Raw genomic sequence first — 13,863 nt, forward strand, 5'->3', positions numbered from 1 at the left:
TAAGGTCCTTGAGCGACTCATGGCTCTCAGGGTTGTCTCCATGCTACAAATGCATGATTTGGTCTCACCATGCCAGTATGGCTTCACCCGTGGAAGGTCGTGTGAAGAAGCTCTGTTCGATTTGGTGTTACATATTGAAAGTTCTGAAGAAAAATTCGAATTGGCCATCTTCATAGACTTCGAGGGAGCCTTTGACACCGTCTGGTGGGATAGTGCCTTGGCACACCTTCGAACTGCCGCTTCCCCCAACAATTATACAGCCTCTTCCAGAATTATTTTTCCGACCGAGCAGTTATTCTCAAGTCAAAATTCCAACAAGTCACCAGATCAGTAAATCAAGGTTGTCCCCAAGGGTCAGTCCTGGGACCCCTCATTTGGAACATAGTCCTCCAAGACTGGCTCTCCCGTGCCTTCAGGAATACAAAAATTGTGGCCTTTGCCGATGATCTCACAGTTGTGGTGTCAGGGCATTCGCGGAAGGCCATTGAAGAAAATGCAAACCAAGTCCTCGACGATCTCTCAATGTGGGCCGCATTTAATAAGTTGCATATCAACCCAACAAAAACTAAAATGATGCTATTCAAGAATAGACTGGATCTCAGGCGCCCACCGCAGGTAAAGATATGTAATGCTCAACTGCCAATCGTCACCGAAACCAAAGTACTTGGAGTGATTATTGACCACAAACTCAGCTTTCTTCCACATCTTGTTAATTTAAGAAACAAAGTTAAGAGATTCTCAGGAACCATCATACGCATCTCTAAGAATGATTGGGGACTCTCCAAAAGGTCCCTGCGGTTGTATTACAACGCAGTATTTTTACCAATTGTGACCTATGCAGCTGGAGCCTGGTTCCATTGGGTAACTCTTGTAAAGATGCGAGACAAGCTCGGAACCATCCAGAGATCAATGTTAATGGCAATCTGCCGAGTGTGTAGAACGGTCTCCACTCCTGCCATTCAGGTCATTGCGGGAGCACTTCCGCTCGATCTATATGTCATCTTCCGAGGGTTGTGCTTCTGAATTACGAAAAATATCCCAACAAGGATCCTCGACATTAAGGTTAATCTGGATGCTGACCCCAAGGCTGAGATGACGCGTTGCTACAACGAGCTCTTCAACATTTGGCAAACTCGATGGCATAATTCAACACTGGGTATTGTCACAAAAAGATTCCTACCTGATGTAACCTACACTGCTACTAAATCTGTACAGTCTTGGTTCACCCCTTCACTAGAAACGTCATACCTAATTACCGGACACGGATCCATGAATGAAAAATTACACCATCTGGGTCTCCACCCAACAGATCTCTGCCATTGTGGAGCCAAAGAGAACTGGTGGCATGTACTATTCGAGTGCATTGCGTATGCTGAGACACAACCTTGTCAGCTGTACACAGATCTCTGGCGAGCATCTAAAGCTCTTCCTACAGAACCCTAACAACCTCCCTGCACTGCAAGCCTACTCAGCTGAAGTCTTTAGGCGCAGAAGAAGGATTGACAGACCACCAGTGGCAAACATCGATGACCCAGCAGTGAACTGAAACCGACCATGTATTTTCCCCCCCCCCATCCTGCTGCATGGGCTGTGGAGCTTGTTTCTGCGGCCTGTGCTCAGGAAGGAAAACATCTCTCTCTCTTTCTCTTCCCCCCCCTCTTTTTTTTTTTTTTTTAATAGATATATATGTATATATATTTTTTTTTTTCTCGCGTTCTACAATCAGTCACATGGCTGTTTTTTTGTTTTTTTTTATTATTATTATTATCATTATTATATATATATATATATATTTTTTTTTTTTTTTCTTCGCGTTCTACAATCAGTCATGTTTTTTTTTATTTATTTTATTTTATTTTATTAATTATTTAATTAATTTATTTTATTTATTTATTATTTTTTTCTCTTCGCGTTCTACAATCAGTCACATGGTTGGTTTTTTTTTTTTTTTTTTGCGTTCTTCAGGGTTGCTGTCACTTTTTTTTTTTTTTTTTGTTTTGCGTTTTACAGTGATATCATTTTTTTTTTTTTTTTTTTTTCCTTTCTTTTGCACCACGGGAAAATCTAAATAAATATGTTTCTTTTTTTTTTTTTTTTTTTTTTTCTCTCCTCTGGAGTGGGCCCCTAGAGGAATCTGGCCCACCTTTTGGCAACATCAGGTGGATCAGAGTCTCGTATTGAGACAGTGCGTGATTAGCTGAGACTGGCCCACCTTCCCGTGGTGTGGACGAGTACCCAGAATCATCTGTCCAGGTGACTGATGCTTCTGGGTAGCCAAGCGGCCAGAACAGAACAACAGAACAAACATAATACACACAAACCTTCGTCACACACATATCTGGCCCATTTGTAGTGATACTGTTCTTCACAGAGATACGAGGCGGAGTTGAACTAACGTTCTAGGAGCCGCCAATTACAAAAACACATGTCCACACATGTCCATGGTTTTTCCAATCACTGCCAACTTTAACTTGTGTGTCTGCCGCACTGGCACACACAAGAACAGTCAACCTGTCCTTGGCATCCTTAACACCTGTTGGTGTTCTCTCATTGGCCACTGTTAATGCTTTTCTAAGAACGTAGCAAATACAGATATTATTTTGGTAAATTTGGCAAAATTCACACCACTTTCAATGTTCAGTTCTTCATATATTCTAGCTTGTTTCATGATCAACAAACCAATTAGTGGCATATTTCTACTTCTTCATTGTCAAATCCACTCTCAACACATGATCAAGATCTTTATTTTTTGCCATACACAAGGCTTGAGTATTTTTCATTAGTTTATGATCATCACTGTCAGTGTAAAACTTCAACAATTTGTCTTTCTGTTTCTTTAAGTCATATACTGTGGTAGTCCACATCACATTCTTCATAAGTGTCACAGAGACAGACCATGATCAAACTTCTGCAATAACTCCACTTTCTGCTTTATAGATAATGAGGAACACTTCCTTTTTCTCTTCTTACTGTTGTCTATAGGAGTATTGCAGCTCTTTGACATTTTCACATTGAAATTAAGCTAAAAACCACAAAAAATCAAAATCAGAGCGCAGCAAACGCATGTGTAACTAGTAGCAGTTCTGAGACAACTGACCATGCTATGCTTATATCAACTTGTCTAATGTCATTGATAAGATACTGTTAACACGTTTATTTCTTAATTATGTACGTCAAGAATTTAAAACCTACTGTTTTATATTAAAAATAATCTTTATTATTTTCTAACATTTAAAAACATAAAAGTTTTATAATTAATAAAAATATTTTTAACACTGAAATTTTTAAATTTTAGAAGAGTCATAAATGTACAATTCTCCAAAATCGATATTTAACAAATATTTGAAAATTTCACCAAATAATTATCATAATGTGGCGACATATATAACATAAAATGAAACTATGTATATAATATCGTCCACGTTATTTTATTACTGTGCCCTATCTATAATTGAATGTATGTATATTGTCTATGCAACTGACACCTCTCACCTGCTTCAGTCATGCAGTGCACACGAGTGACACTCCATGAAAAACTTTTGGTTTTCAGAATTTTAGATAAGAGATTGTGGACCTCTACTACTACTACTACAAATAATAATAATAATATAACACAACACAATACAATACAACACAAATTTATTTATCATTTGAATTTGTTTACAATACAAATGAAAATAATAATAATAATGTCTCTCCTATTCACAAAGGGGAGATCAAGGAACAATGTAACAATTATATAAGTATGACTTCCATTCTGGGCAAAATAATCACTGGTTAAGGAAGTATTACAGGATCATCTTAAGAGGAATTTAATTATATGGAAATCACTGTATGGATTTGTTATGGGGTTAGGATACAAATAATAATTTTGACATCATGTATTTAAATTTCAGCAAAGCTTTTGATACTGTTCCACACAGACTGCTGTACAAATTTGAGTAGTGTGTATCATTGGAGGCAAGTTATTGATATGAATATTGGTTAAGTGGCAGAAGACAGTGTTTATAAATGGACACTGCTCTTCTTGGACTATTGTTATTAATAGTGTCCATCAGCAATTCAGTGCTGTGCCCCTTAATGTTTAAAATATTTATTCATGTTATTGATGAAGGCATATGGAGTGTATTTTTTTAAGTTTGCAGATGATAGAAATGTTAGCAGAGTGGTCAATGAATGGAATGTTGGCTAAGAAGTGTCAGTTTTTTTGTTTTTTTTTTATGAAAATCCAAAACACAAACAATGCAGAACCTATAGTACTTAGTACCATGCAAGGGTTGAAGGTTGAGAAGACAGAAGAATATACTTGTTGACATTAAACTTGAATTTCTGTAAATTATAATTTTCAGAAAATACATATGAAGGAGGATGTTCCAGAAAACAGAAATTATAGGGATAGATAAATGAGGAAAAGAAAGTTGATTCTGTGAGAGTGAAGTTGGACAGTACATAGATGTGACTGTTGCAGCATGTGTTTGGACTTGTTTGGAAGAATTATAGAAACAAATTCAGGCAAACAGTATCCAAGGAAGTATCTATGGAAAAGGTCCCCAGATGTGGGAACAATATTTCATGGTAGGACAGATTTGAGATTTGTACAGAGTGAGTAGCTGTTTAGAAAGTAACACCAAGAGCAAACAAGAAAACCCAGTTTTTTAGATGAAGAAGAAGGAATTTTTTGATACAGAGGAAGCAATTTTTAGATATAGGGGAAGTCTAGAAAGGTTAGAAGTCAGGGTAATCCCTAATAGAGATATGCGATTTTGTCGAGAAATCTGAGTGCCAGGAGCAGTAGAATCATTTATGCAAAATATAAGACAGGAAGGAGTTTTAGAAGGATTGAAATTAACTAAGTTATCTTTGGCTCACTGTAGAATTACCTTGAATCAGAATTTATGGAATTGGTAGTGGATATTTGAGAAGTTAAAGCTGTTTGTCCTGGGCAAGGTTTCTCGAACTGGAAGGCAGAATGAAATATGCTATCATCAGCAAAACTCTGGATAGGAGTTCCAATCAATGGAAGAAGGCCATTAATTTAAAAGAGGAAGAGTGGAAGAAAGAACTGAACCTTATGAAAAAAGCATCAGTGGAGAAGTTAGAAAAAAAAGCCATCTACCATCACTTAGTGAACTTAATACTTAGAGAGAAAATTGAAATTAGAAGCTTATTTAGAAGATCTTCATGCCAAACATAATCAAAAGCTTCTGAAATATCAAGGGCAACTGCTTGAATTTCACCAAACTTTTCAGCTGAATTTTGTGGAAGATTAACCAGTACATCACAGGTGGATCAACACTGAGGAATTCATATTTGTAATCAATCAGACGAAAAGATTTCATGACAGTTTATGAGTTGGAGGTCTCAATTACTTTGGAATGAGTACAGGTAAGTTCAATGGGATAATGGTTGGATGGATGGGATTTATTAGCCTTTTTTAGGCCTGTATATGAACTGGTTTATTGCACTTCTTATTCCACACAGATGGAAAAATACACATGGAATAAGAAGGGTAAAAAGGCAACACAGAAACAGGAGAACAAGTGGAGAAATACCATCAGGACCTAGAGCTTTCTTGTCATCAAGAATGTTCAAAATTCTTCTAACATCTTTTTCACGGAAAACTGCAGGAGGCATTTGGTGGAGTGTACTGATAACGGTAGGAGTGGTTTATCAAGATCGCCAATACAAGATTTGGGTAGGATGCTAATAAGTCGGCTTTATATTTAGTTGAGGTGGCAATAGAACCATCAGGTTTAAACAGAAGTGGTTATATAAATGGGCAAATTATATAACCAATATAATTTGCCCAGTTGAGGCCAATAGCATTTTGGCAAGATCCCAAAATGTTCAACTAGTGTTTGCCTGTTCAAAATCTAGTTTGGACTGATTAATAACTGCTTTACATTCATTGTGAGTTTTGGTGTAGGCAGGAAATGAACCTGGAGATCTGGATGCAAGCCAAATACAATAAGCAACATTCTTATCTTGCACAGAGCCCCAGCACATTTATTGGCAAACCTAAATTTAGAGAGTGGAATAAAACATTTCATCCCTACAATAATAATTTCACTGACATGATATGACAATGACATTAGGTTTAAAACAGTAATCCAGCCAAGGAAAAGGAGAACAGAGAAGAAAAATAGAATTGAGACTTACCACCAATAAATACAAATCAGCAATAAAAACAAAATAATATACCAACACAGCTAGTGGAGAATGAAAGGACATAGGTGTAATTGTACAGTCTGTCATGAAGTCCACCAAACAGTGCAGACAACTGCTGGGACAGTTCATGGAGGTCTATCAATGATATACAGCAGGGGTGGTCACAGCTTTAATTTCAGTTGATCACAAAGAATTTTAAATATATATAAAAAAGATCCCTAGGGGCTCACATCTGGTGAGTATGGGCTTGGCACGCCCAGGGTCCTGAGTTGGATATCATCATTCTTCTCTTTCTTCGTGATTCCCTTCTACTTCTCTCTCTCTCTCTCTCTCTCAGGGTAATTCAGAAATTTTTTTCTTTTTTGGCTGGTGCAGCTGAAGCCTCAGGCTTCTTTGCATCATATGGCTAATAGTAATAATAAATAGATTAGTTAAAATCTAAATATTATTATTATACACCCACTGCATACACTTATTAAAATCCATTTAATCACGTGACTGCTCCTGTCGCCTGCGGCCGCCAGGCTTATCTAGTGAAAATCCTCGCAGTTACGTTTGTGGAGAGCATAATGTATGCGTCGAATTCTTATTTAGCTTACTTTAGATTAATAATTGTACAGTACTTATACGGTAATTTGATTTGATTTAAAATGAATACAACAAAAAAGATTAAAACGTATCATTTTCATCAAGAGTGGGAACTAGAATACTTTTTTGTAATGATAAAAGAAAAATGTTGTTTGATCTGCAACACTTCCGTGGCTAAACCTAAAAAAGGAAATTTAGAAAGGCACTTCAATGCACTCCATGGTAAATATCAATCGGATTTTCTGCCTAATAGTGACCTTAGAAAAAATAAATTAAAAGAGGTACTTGTAATCTTGTTTAATACATAGAGGTGTGGAAGCCACATACTTGCTTTCTTGCATCATTTACCACTACTAATACTAACAATTTCAAAAAAGTTCTTTTTCATTCTTTATAATTTCAATAAACATCTTTACACTATCAGAAAAATAAATCCATTTTTTACTGAGGATCTATATGCACACTAAAACTTTCAGAAAAGAAATCCATCAAAACAGACAACATTAAAGCCTCTGTCAATGCAAATACAAAGTAAACAATGAAACCCAATGGATAACAAGACCAATAAATACAGACAACGCATACTATTATGGCAAAAGTACTGGGATTCCTCACGTGTCCAAAAATCCAAGAAGTCATGAACTACATAGTTTCAAGTTCTACTACCAATGGACCAAATACACACCAGTTGAAACAGTCTCATACTGTCAGGCAGCCTCTAACAAACTTTCTATTAAGACAACACTCTGACAGGAAAACTGCTCTCTGGGCAATCTTCACTCACCACACATTTATGTGATGAAACAATGAGTAGCAAGAGTTGTCACTCTACACCTTCTGCTACTGGCGTAACAGTCAACCAGCTGAAAGAATACCATTCCAAATGCTGTTTGAAATTAGCGACTGTGATACTCGACATCCCTACTGATGAACCTAGATTATGTGGTCCCCTACAGATGATTAATGCACTGACAGATGTTCTTTTGGCCTCTTGATTTCTGCTCTACAGTGTTTTTTTCACAGTGATATGACATCACCATTCCACACAGAAAATCTGTAACTTGTGATCCACAACCAATACTTATTCATAATATACCTGCTTCACAGGCAGACCACACACAAGATTTATTACTGGGTATACTGAGCCAAGATGCATGTATAGGATCAGGGTGACCATATTTTGAAAAATTGGTAAGTGGGACAATTTGAAACGAAATGTGTAGTATAGCATTTTTTTTTTTTATTCAAAAAAGAAAATAAAAATATAAAATTACAATTAAAATACATTTTTTTATCAATCAATCAATCATAGAATTTATTTGTTATATGACTGTTGTTAATATGTATTTGTCTTATATAAACTACATTATTTATAACAGTTATTTTAAAAATAGTGAGGAAGACTACTTTTACATATTTTTCTTAAGATTTTGTTAGTTTCAAAATGTCTTCTCCTTCCGAAGATTTCAAAAAAAGTTTTTAAATTCTGAACAGGGCATGTTATAATTTTCTTTCATCATAAGTTCAGCTTCTAAATTTTCTAATAAAAGATGGTTTCTCTCTTTCCGCCAAACAGTTTTCGTTAAGCTGAAAATTCTTTCTAATGAGGCATTTGAATGTGGTCATTATTATTATTAATATCCATATGTGGCAAGGAAGCCTGAGGCTTATGCTGCACCAGGAAAAAAAAAAAAGTTCCCGAGTAACCCTGGGAGAGAGAGAGAGAGAGAGAGAGAGAGAGTCAAACGTAGAAGGGAATCACCAAGAAAGAGAAGAATGATGTTATCTAGCTCAGGACCCTGGGTGTGCCAAGCCCATACTCACCAGATGTGAGCCCCGGGGTTAATCCAAATGAATAACCACATTTGAATGTGATTATACTTTACGATATCTGAATGTGGTTATACTTTAAGATATCTTAAATGATAATTGCTGGTTTTTTTATTTAATTTCCAAAACAAAATTACTTCACTTCAATGTTTTAACTAATGCTAAATACTTTTGGTCATAGTAGTTGAAGCACAGCCGAAACCCATGATATACACTAGACTTTGTCTTCAATTCCGTTGACATTACTGGGCAGTTTTCATAATATATACGTAAATTCTGTGAATCATTCTCTAACTTGAGGTTGGGTAGGGCAGAATGAAGCGCCCATACCGGTGGATAGTCATGCCACCAAACCGAAGAAATCGCAGTTATTCGCATATGAGTAAACACGTTACTTCTAGAAAAACATTCAACCTGAAACCTTTCTGGATTGGTAGTATGATTAAGCAAGACAATGAAAATTTGAGAAAATTAGCTATGATTGCCAATAAAGACCATGAAGCTTGCGGCAAGAACCACTTACGGAATACATCACATAACAAATTTTACTGTATCACTTTGTACACGTGCTTATTTGCTAAATATTGCAATAGCAAATGATACAGTTAAGCACTTGATGAAATACACTGCTAAAGGAGTTCACTTAAGATTAACATTATTCAAGTAACCTTGAAAATGTCAGATAAATGAAATATTAATTTACATACCTAATTTATTTCTATATATCAAATTCGTCCAATAGTAAACAAAAGCCATTCTAAGAAATAAGAGGAAAAAAAAGGACAAACCGCCATCTACAATAGTCGATGTAGTGATTAGATTGCCAGAGCGAAACAACAATTCACAATTATATTTATTGCACATTAGTAGTGTAGTAGTAGTTGTTGTAGTAGTGGCATGTGATGCAAGAAAGCAAGTATATGAGCTTATGCAGCATCAGCCATAAAAAATCACACCATTCCCTCCAAATGCCTGTCCAGTTCCTCCTTAAATTAATTTAACCTATCAACTTCCACAACGACAGATGGAAATTTGTTCCAGCAATTAACCACCCGCTGGCTAAAGGCAAATTTCCGCACATCTATTCTACATCTGTCTTTTCTTAATTTGAATTTATGCCCCCTTAGGTTCGTAATCTGAACAAGTGGAAAGATCCCATCAGAATTCAGCGTGCTTAATCCATTCAAGGCCTTATACAACTCAATAAGGTCACCGTGCAGGTGCCTAGTCCCCAGCCACTGCCATTTGCAGAACATAAGCCTCTCTTGGTAAGAGTATCCCTTCATTCCCCTGAACAATCCTGTTGCCCTTATCTGTACACGCTCAAGCAAATCTATATCCTTCCTAAAATGAGGCCTCCAGACCTGTACGAAGTACTCAACGCATGGCCTGACCATTGCCTTATACAGAGGGACAATCACAATCACCTCCTTTTCCCCTGCTAACAAAATTCCTATAAATCATTGAAAAAACCCATGACCTGCCCTGGCAGCTGGCTGCATAGCTCAGAAAACTTCATATCTGACTGCACAATTACTCCCAGGTCTTTTTCATTTTCTACCACCTTAAGTGTTGCATCACACAGTTGGTACTTTTCTCTGGGATGACTTTAGCATTTTAGCATTAGCATTAGTACAGGCATATGATGCAAGAAAGCAAGCTTATGCAGCATCAGCCAAAAAAAAAAAAAAAAAAAAAAAAAAAACCACTTCCACTTCATCCCTCCGTTCGTTTGAAATACATGTCAAGCTGAGCATTCAATTTATTTAAGCTATTAACTTCCAAGACAACGGATGGAAGCTTGTTCCACCAACCAACTACCCGCTCGCTAAAGGCAAATTTCCGCACGTCTATCCTACATCTGTCTTTCCTCAATTTGAATTTATGCCCTCTCAGGTGATTATTCTGAGCAAAAGGAAGAATCCCATCGGCATTGAGAATGCTCAAACCATTCAAGACTTTATACACCTCTATCAGATCACCTCGCCGGTGCTTAGTGTCCAGACACTGTAATTTGCAAAATTTAAGCCTTTCTTCGTTAGAGCAACCCTTTGTTCCATTCAGTAATCTTGTTGCCCTTCTCTGTACTCGTTAAAGCAGCTCTACATCCTTTTTGAAATGAGGCCTCCAGACCTGTATACAGTACTCAAGGTGTGGCCTGACCATTGCCTTATACAAGGAAATAATCACCTCCTTATCCCTGCTAGAAACATTCCTGTATATCATTGATAAGACACCATGACCTACACTTGCAGCCCGTCTTCACTACACAGAGAACTTCATATCTGCCTACACAATAACCCCCAGATCCTTTTCATTCTCTACTACTGTCAGTGTAGTACCACAGAGTTGATACATTGCTCTGGGGTTACTGTTTCCCATATGTAGTACTTTAAATTTGTCAATGTTAAACTGCATTTGCCACGTCTCAGCCCATCTGCTCAACCTTTCCAGATCCTGTTGCAGCAGCATAGTGTCAGTAGTGTCCTCGACAACCCTGCCAACCTTTGTATCGTCTGCAAACTTGGACATTAAGCTTGATATACCATCATCAATATCATTTATAAATATAGAAAACAATAATGGACCCAATACTGAACTCTGAGGGACTCCACTAATAACATTAGTCCACGATGAGCAGTGTCCATTGATTACCACTCTCTGTCTTCTCCCCCTCAACTGCCCCTTTATCCATTGCAGCAATTTGCCTCCAATGCCACACTGCTCCAATTTGTGCAGCAGTCTTCCATGTGCAACAGTATCAAAAGCCTTTCTAAGATCCAAGTATATAATATCAAAATTATTCCCTGCATCCAGTTCTTTTCTGACTGCATCATAGTATACAATCAAATTGGTCTGGCAAGACTCCCCCTTAACAAAACCATACTGTGTCCGAGTTATAACTGAAGTCTTGTCTAGATGATCCTGCATTGCTTCTTTAACCAGTGCGTCCATTAATTTTCCTGGAACAGAAGTTAAACTCACAGGTCTATAATTAATTGTGTCGGCCTTTGATCCTCCTTTGTGAATTGGGGTCACATTTGCACTTCTCCAGTCTGTGGGTACCTCCCCTGAGTCCAAGGAAGCTCTCGTAATTATGGCTAAGGATTTGTTTACTTCCTTTGCTGCCTCCTTTAATATAACTGGATAGATCCCATCCACCTCAGGTGCCTTTCTTGTGTTTATCATCAACAATTTCTCCTCCACTTTACTCTCAGTTATTACAAGATTCTCTAGCTTACTGCCAGAGTTGAATACACTTCTACCCACATGCAGTACTTTCATTTGTCAAGGTTAAACTTCAGTTGCCATTTCTTGGCCCATATGCCCAAATTATCTAGATTCTGTTGCAGTAGAACGCTGCCTTTACTGATATTAACAACGATGCCAACCATTGTATCAACTGCAAACTTCGACAGTAAGCCTGATATAACTTCATCAATATAATTGATAAATATACAGAACAACAGAGGATCCAACACCGAATCCTCTGGGACTCCATTAATAACATTAGTCCACGAAGAGCAGCACCCATTAATTACTGCCCTCTGTCTTCTCCCACTCAACCGTCCTTTTATCCATTGTAGCAACTTACCCTACCTCATTGACTTTAAAGATAATTGAGCATGTATGCAGGGCCGTACTTATTATTATTATTATTATTATTATTATTAGCAAATGGTGTAATGAAGCCTGGGGCTCATCTAGCTCCAGACACTGGGTTTGCCAAACCCATATTCACCAGATGTGAACCCCTAGGGTTGATTAGCCATATGGTTCAAAGAAGCCTAAGGCTAATGCTGCACCAGACAAAAAAAAAAAAATTCCTGCGTTATCCTGAAAGAGAGAAATAGAAGGGAATCACCAAGAAAGAGAAGAATAATGATAACTCACCAGATGTGATCCGCTGGGACTAATTCCCCATAGGGTACAAGGAAGTCTGAGGCTAATGCTGCACCAGCCAAAAAAAAAATTCCTGCATTACCCTGAGAGAGAGCGAGAGAGAAAAAGAGAGAGTGAGAGAGAGAGAGAGAGAGAGAGAGAGAGAGAGAGAGAGAGAGAGAGAGAGAGAGAGAGAACTAGAAAGAAATCACCAAGAAAGACAAGATTGATGATATCCAGCTCACGAACCTGGGTGTGCCAAGTCCATACTCATAAGATGTGAACCCCTGAGGAATGAACAAGAATATGTAAGGGGCTTCGCATCCCTCTGCAATCTCAAATTTTTAAAGCGATTTCTTTTTTATAACGTCTGTTACACCTAATATAAACTATGGCCCACTTGTACCTACACGAAACAGACAAGTGAAATTTACTATAGATGACTCATTTCTGCGAAGGAACAGATTAATTTTAAGAATAAAGTAAAACGAATCGCTCCTAATTCCCTAATAGGGGTAACCGTAGAAGAAGGACACCCCTAAATTGTGGAATGTCCGTGTAGTTCTTAATCCATTAGCATTAGTAGAGGCATACGATGCAAGAAAGCAAGCTTATGCAGCATTAGCCAAAAAAAACCCCTCCCATTTCACCCTACATTCGTTCCAAATGCCTGTCCAGCTTAGCCTTAAATTTATTTAGGCTATCAACTTCCACAACAAAAGATGGCCTGCTGTTACACCAATCAACTACCCGCTGGCAAAAGACAAATTTCCGCACATCTGTTCTACAACTATCTTTCCTCAATTTGAAACTATGCCCCATCAGGTTCTCAGTTTGAGCAAGAGAATCCCATCAGCATTCAACTTGGTCAACCCATTCAAGGCCTTATACACCTCAATCAAATCACTTCGCAGGTGCCTACTTGCCAGGCACTGCAATTTGCAGAAATTAAGCCCCTTTCTTGGTAAGAACATCTCTTTTTTTCTCAACACCAATCTTGTTCCACTTCTTTCTACTCGTTTTGGCAACTCTACATCCTTCCTAAAATTAGGCCTCCAGACCTGTTCAGAGTACTCTAGGTGTGGCGTGACCATTTCCTTGTATAACGGGATAATCACCTTCCTGTTCTGCTTGCAAAATTCCTATATATCATTGATAAGACTCCATGACCCGCCCTGGCAGCCCGTCTTCATTGCTCAGCGTACTTCATATTTGACTGCACAATTACCCTCAAGTCTTTTTCACTTTCCACTTCCCTGAGTGTAGTACAACACAGTTGGTACGGTTCTCTTCGGTTATTGCTACCCATATGCAGTACTTTGCATTTTTCAAAGTTAAACTTCAGTTGCCACTTCTCAGCCCAACTTATCAACATCCAGTTGCAGTAGCATACTT

The 13,863-nt window shown here is 37.7% G+C and overlaps 1 protein-coding gene across 1 annotated transcript in view; it reads right to left on the reverse strand.

Moving 5' to 3' along the window:
* The window catches only part of LOC150078029 (xaa-Pro aminopeptidase 3-like), a 123,915-nt gene extending 114,560 nt beyond the window's left edge, over window positions 1–9,355 (reverse strand). The window contains exon 1 of the mRNA XM_090384341.1: window positions 9,294–9,355. Coding sequence (XP_090240467.1) covers window positions 9,294–9,342 — 49 coding nt within the window. The 5' untranslated portion in view covers window positions 9,343–9,355. The remainder of the gene's footprint in view (window positions 1–9,293) is intronic.
* Window positions 9,356–13,863: the final 4,508 nt, after the last annotated feature.

Source organism: Mastigoproctus giganteus, chromosome 11, assembly GCF_048544385.1.
Source record: "Mastigoproctus giganteus isolate SK-2022 chromosome 11, ASM4854438v1, whole genome shotgun sequence".
Taxonomy (NCBI): Eukaryota; Metazoa; Arthropoda; class Arachnida; order Uropygi; family Thelyphonidae; genus Mastigoproctus; species Mastigoproctus giganteus.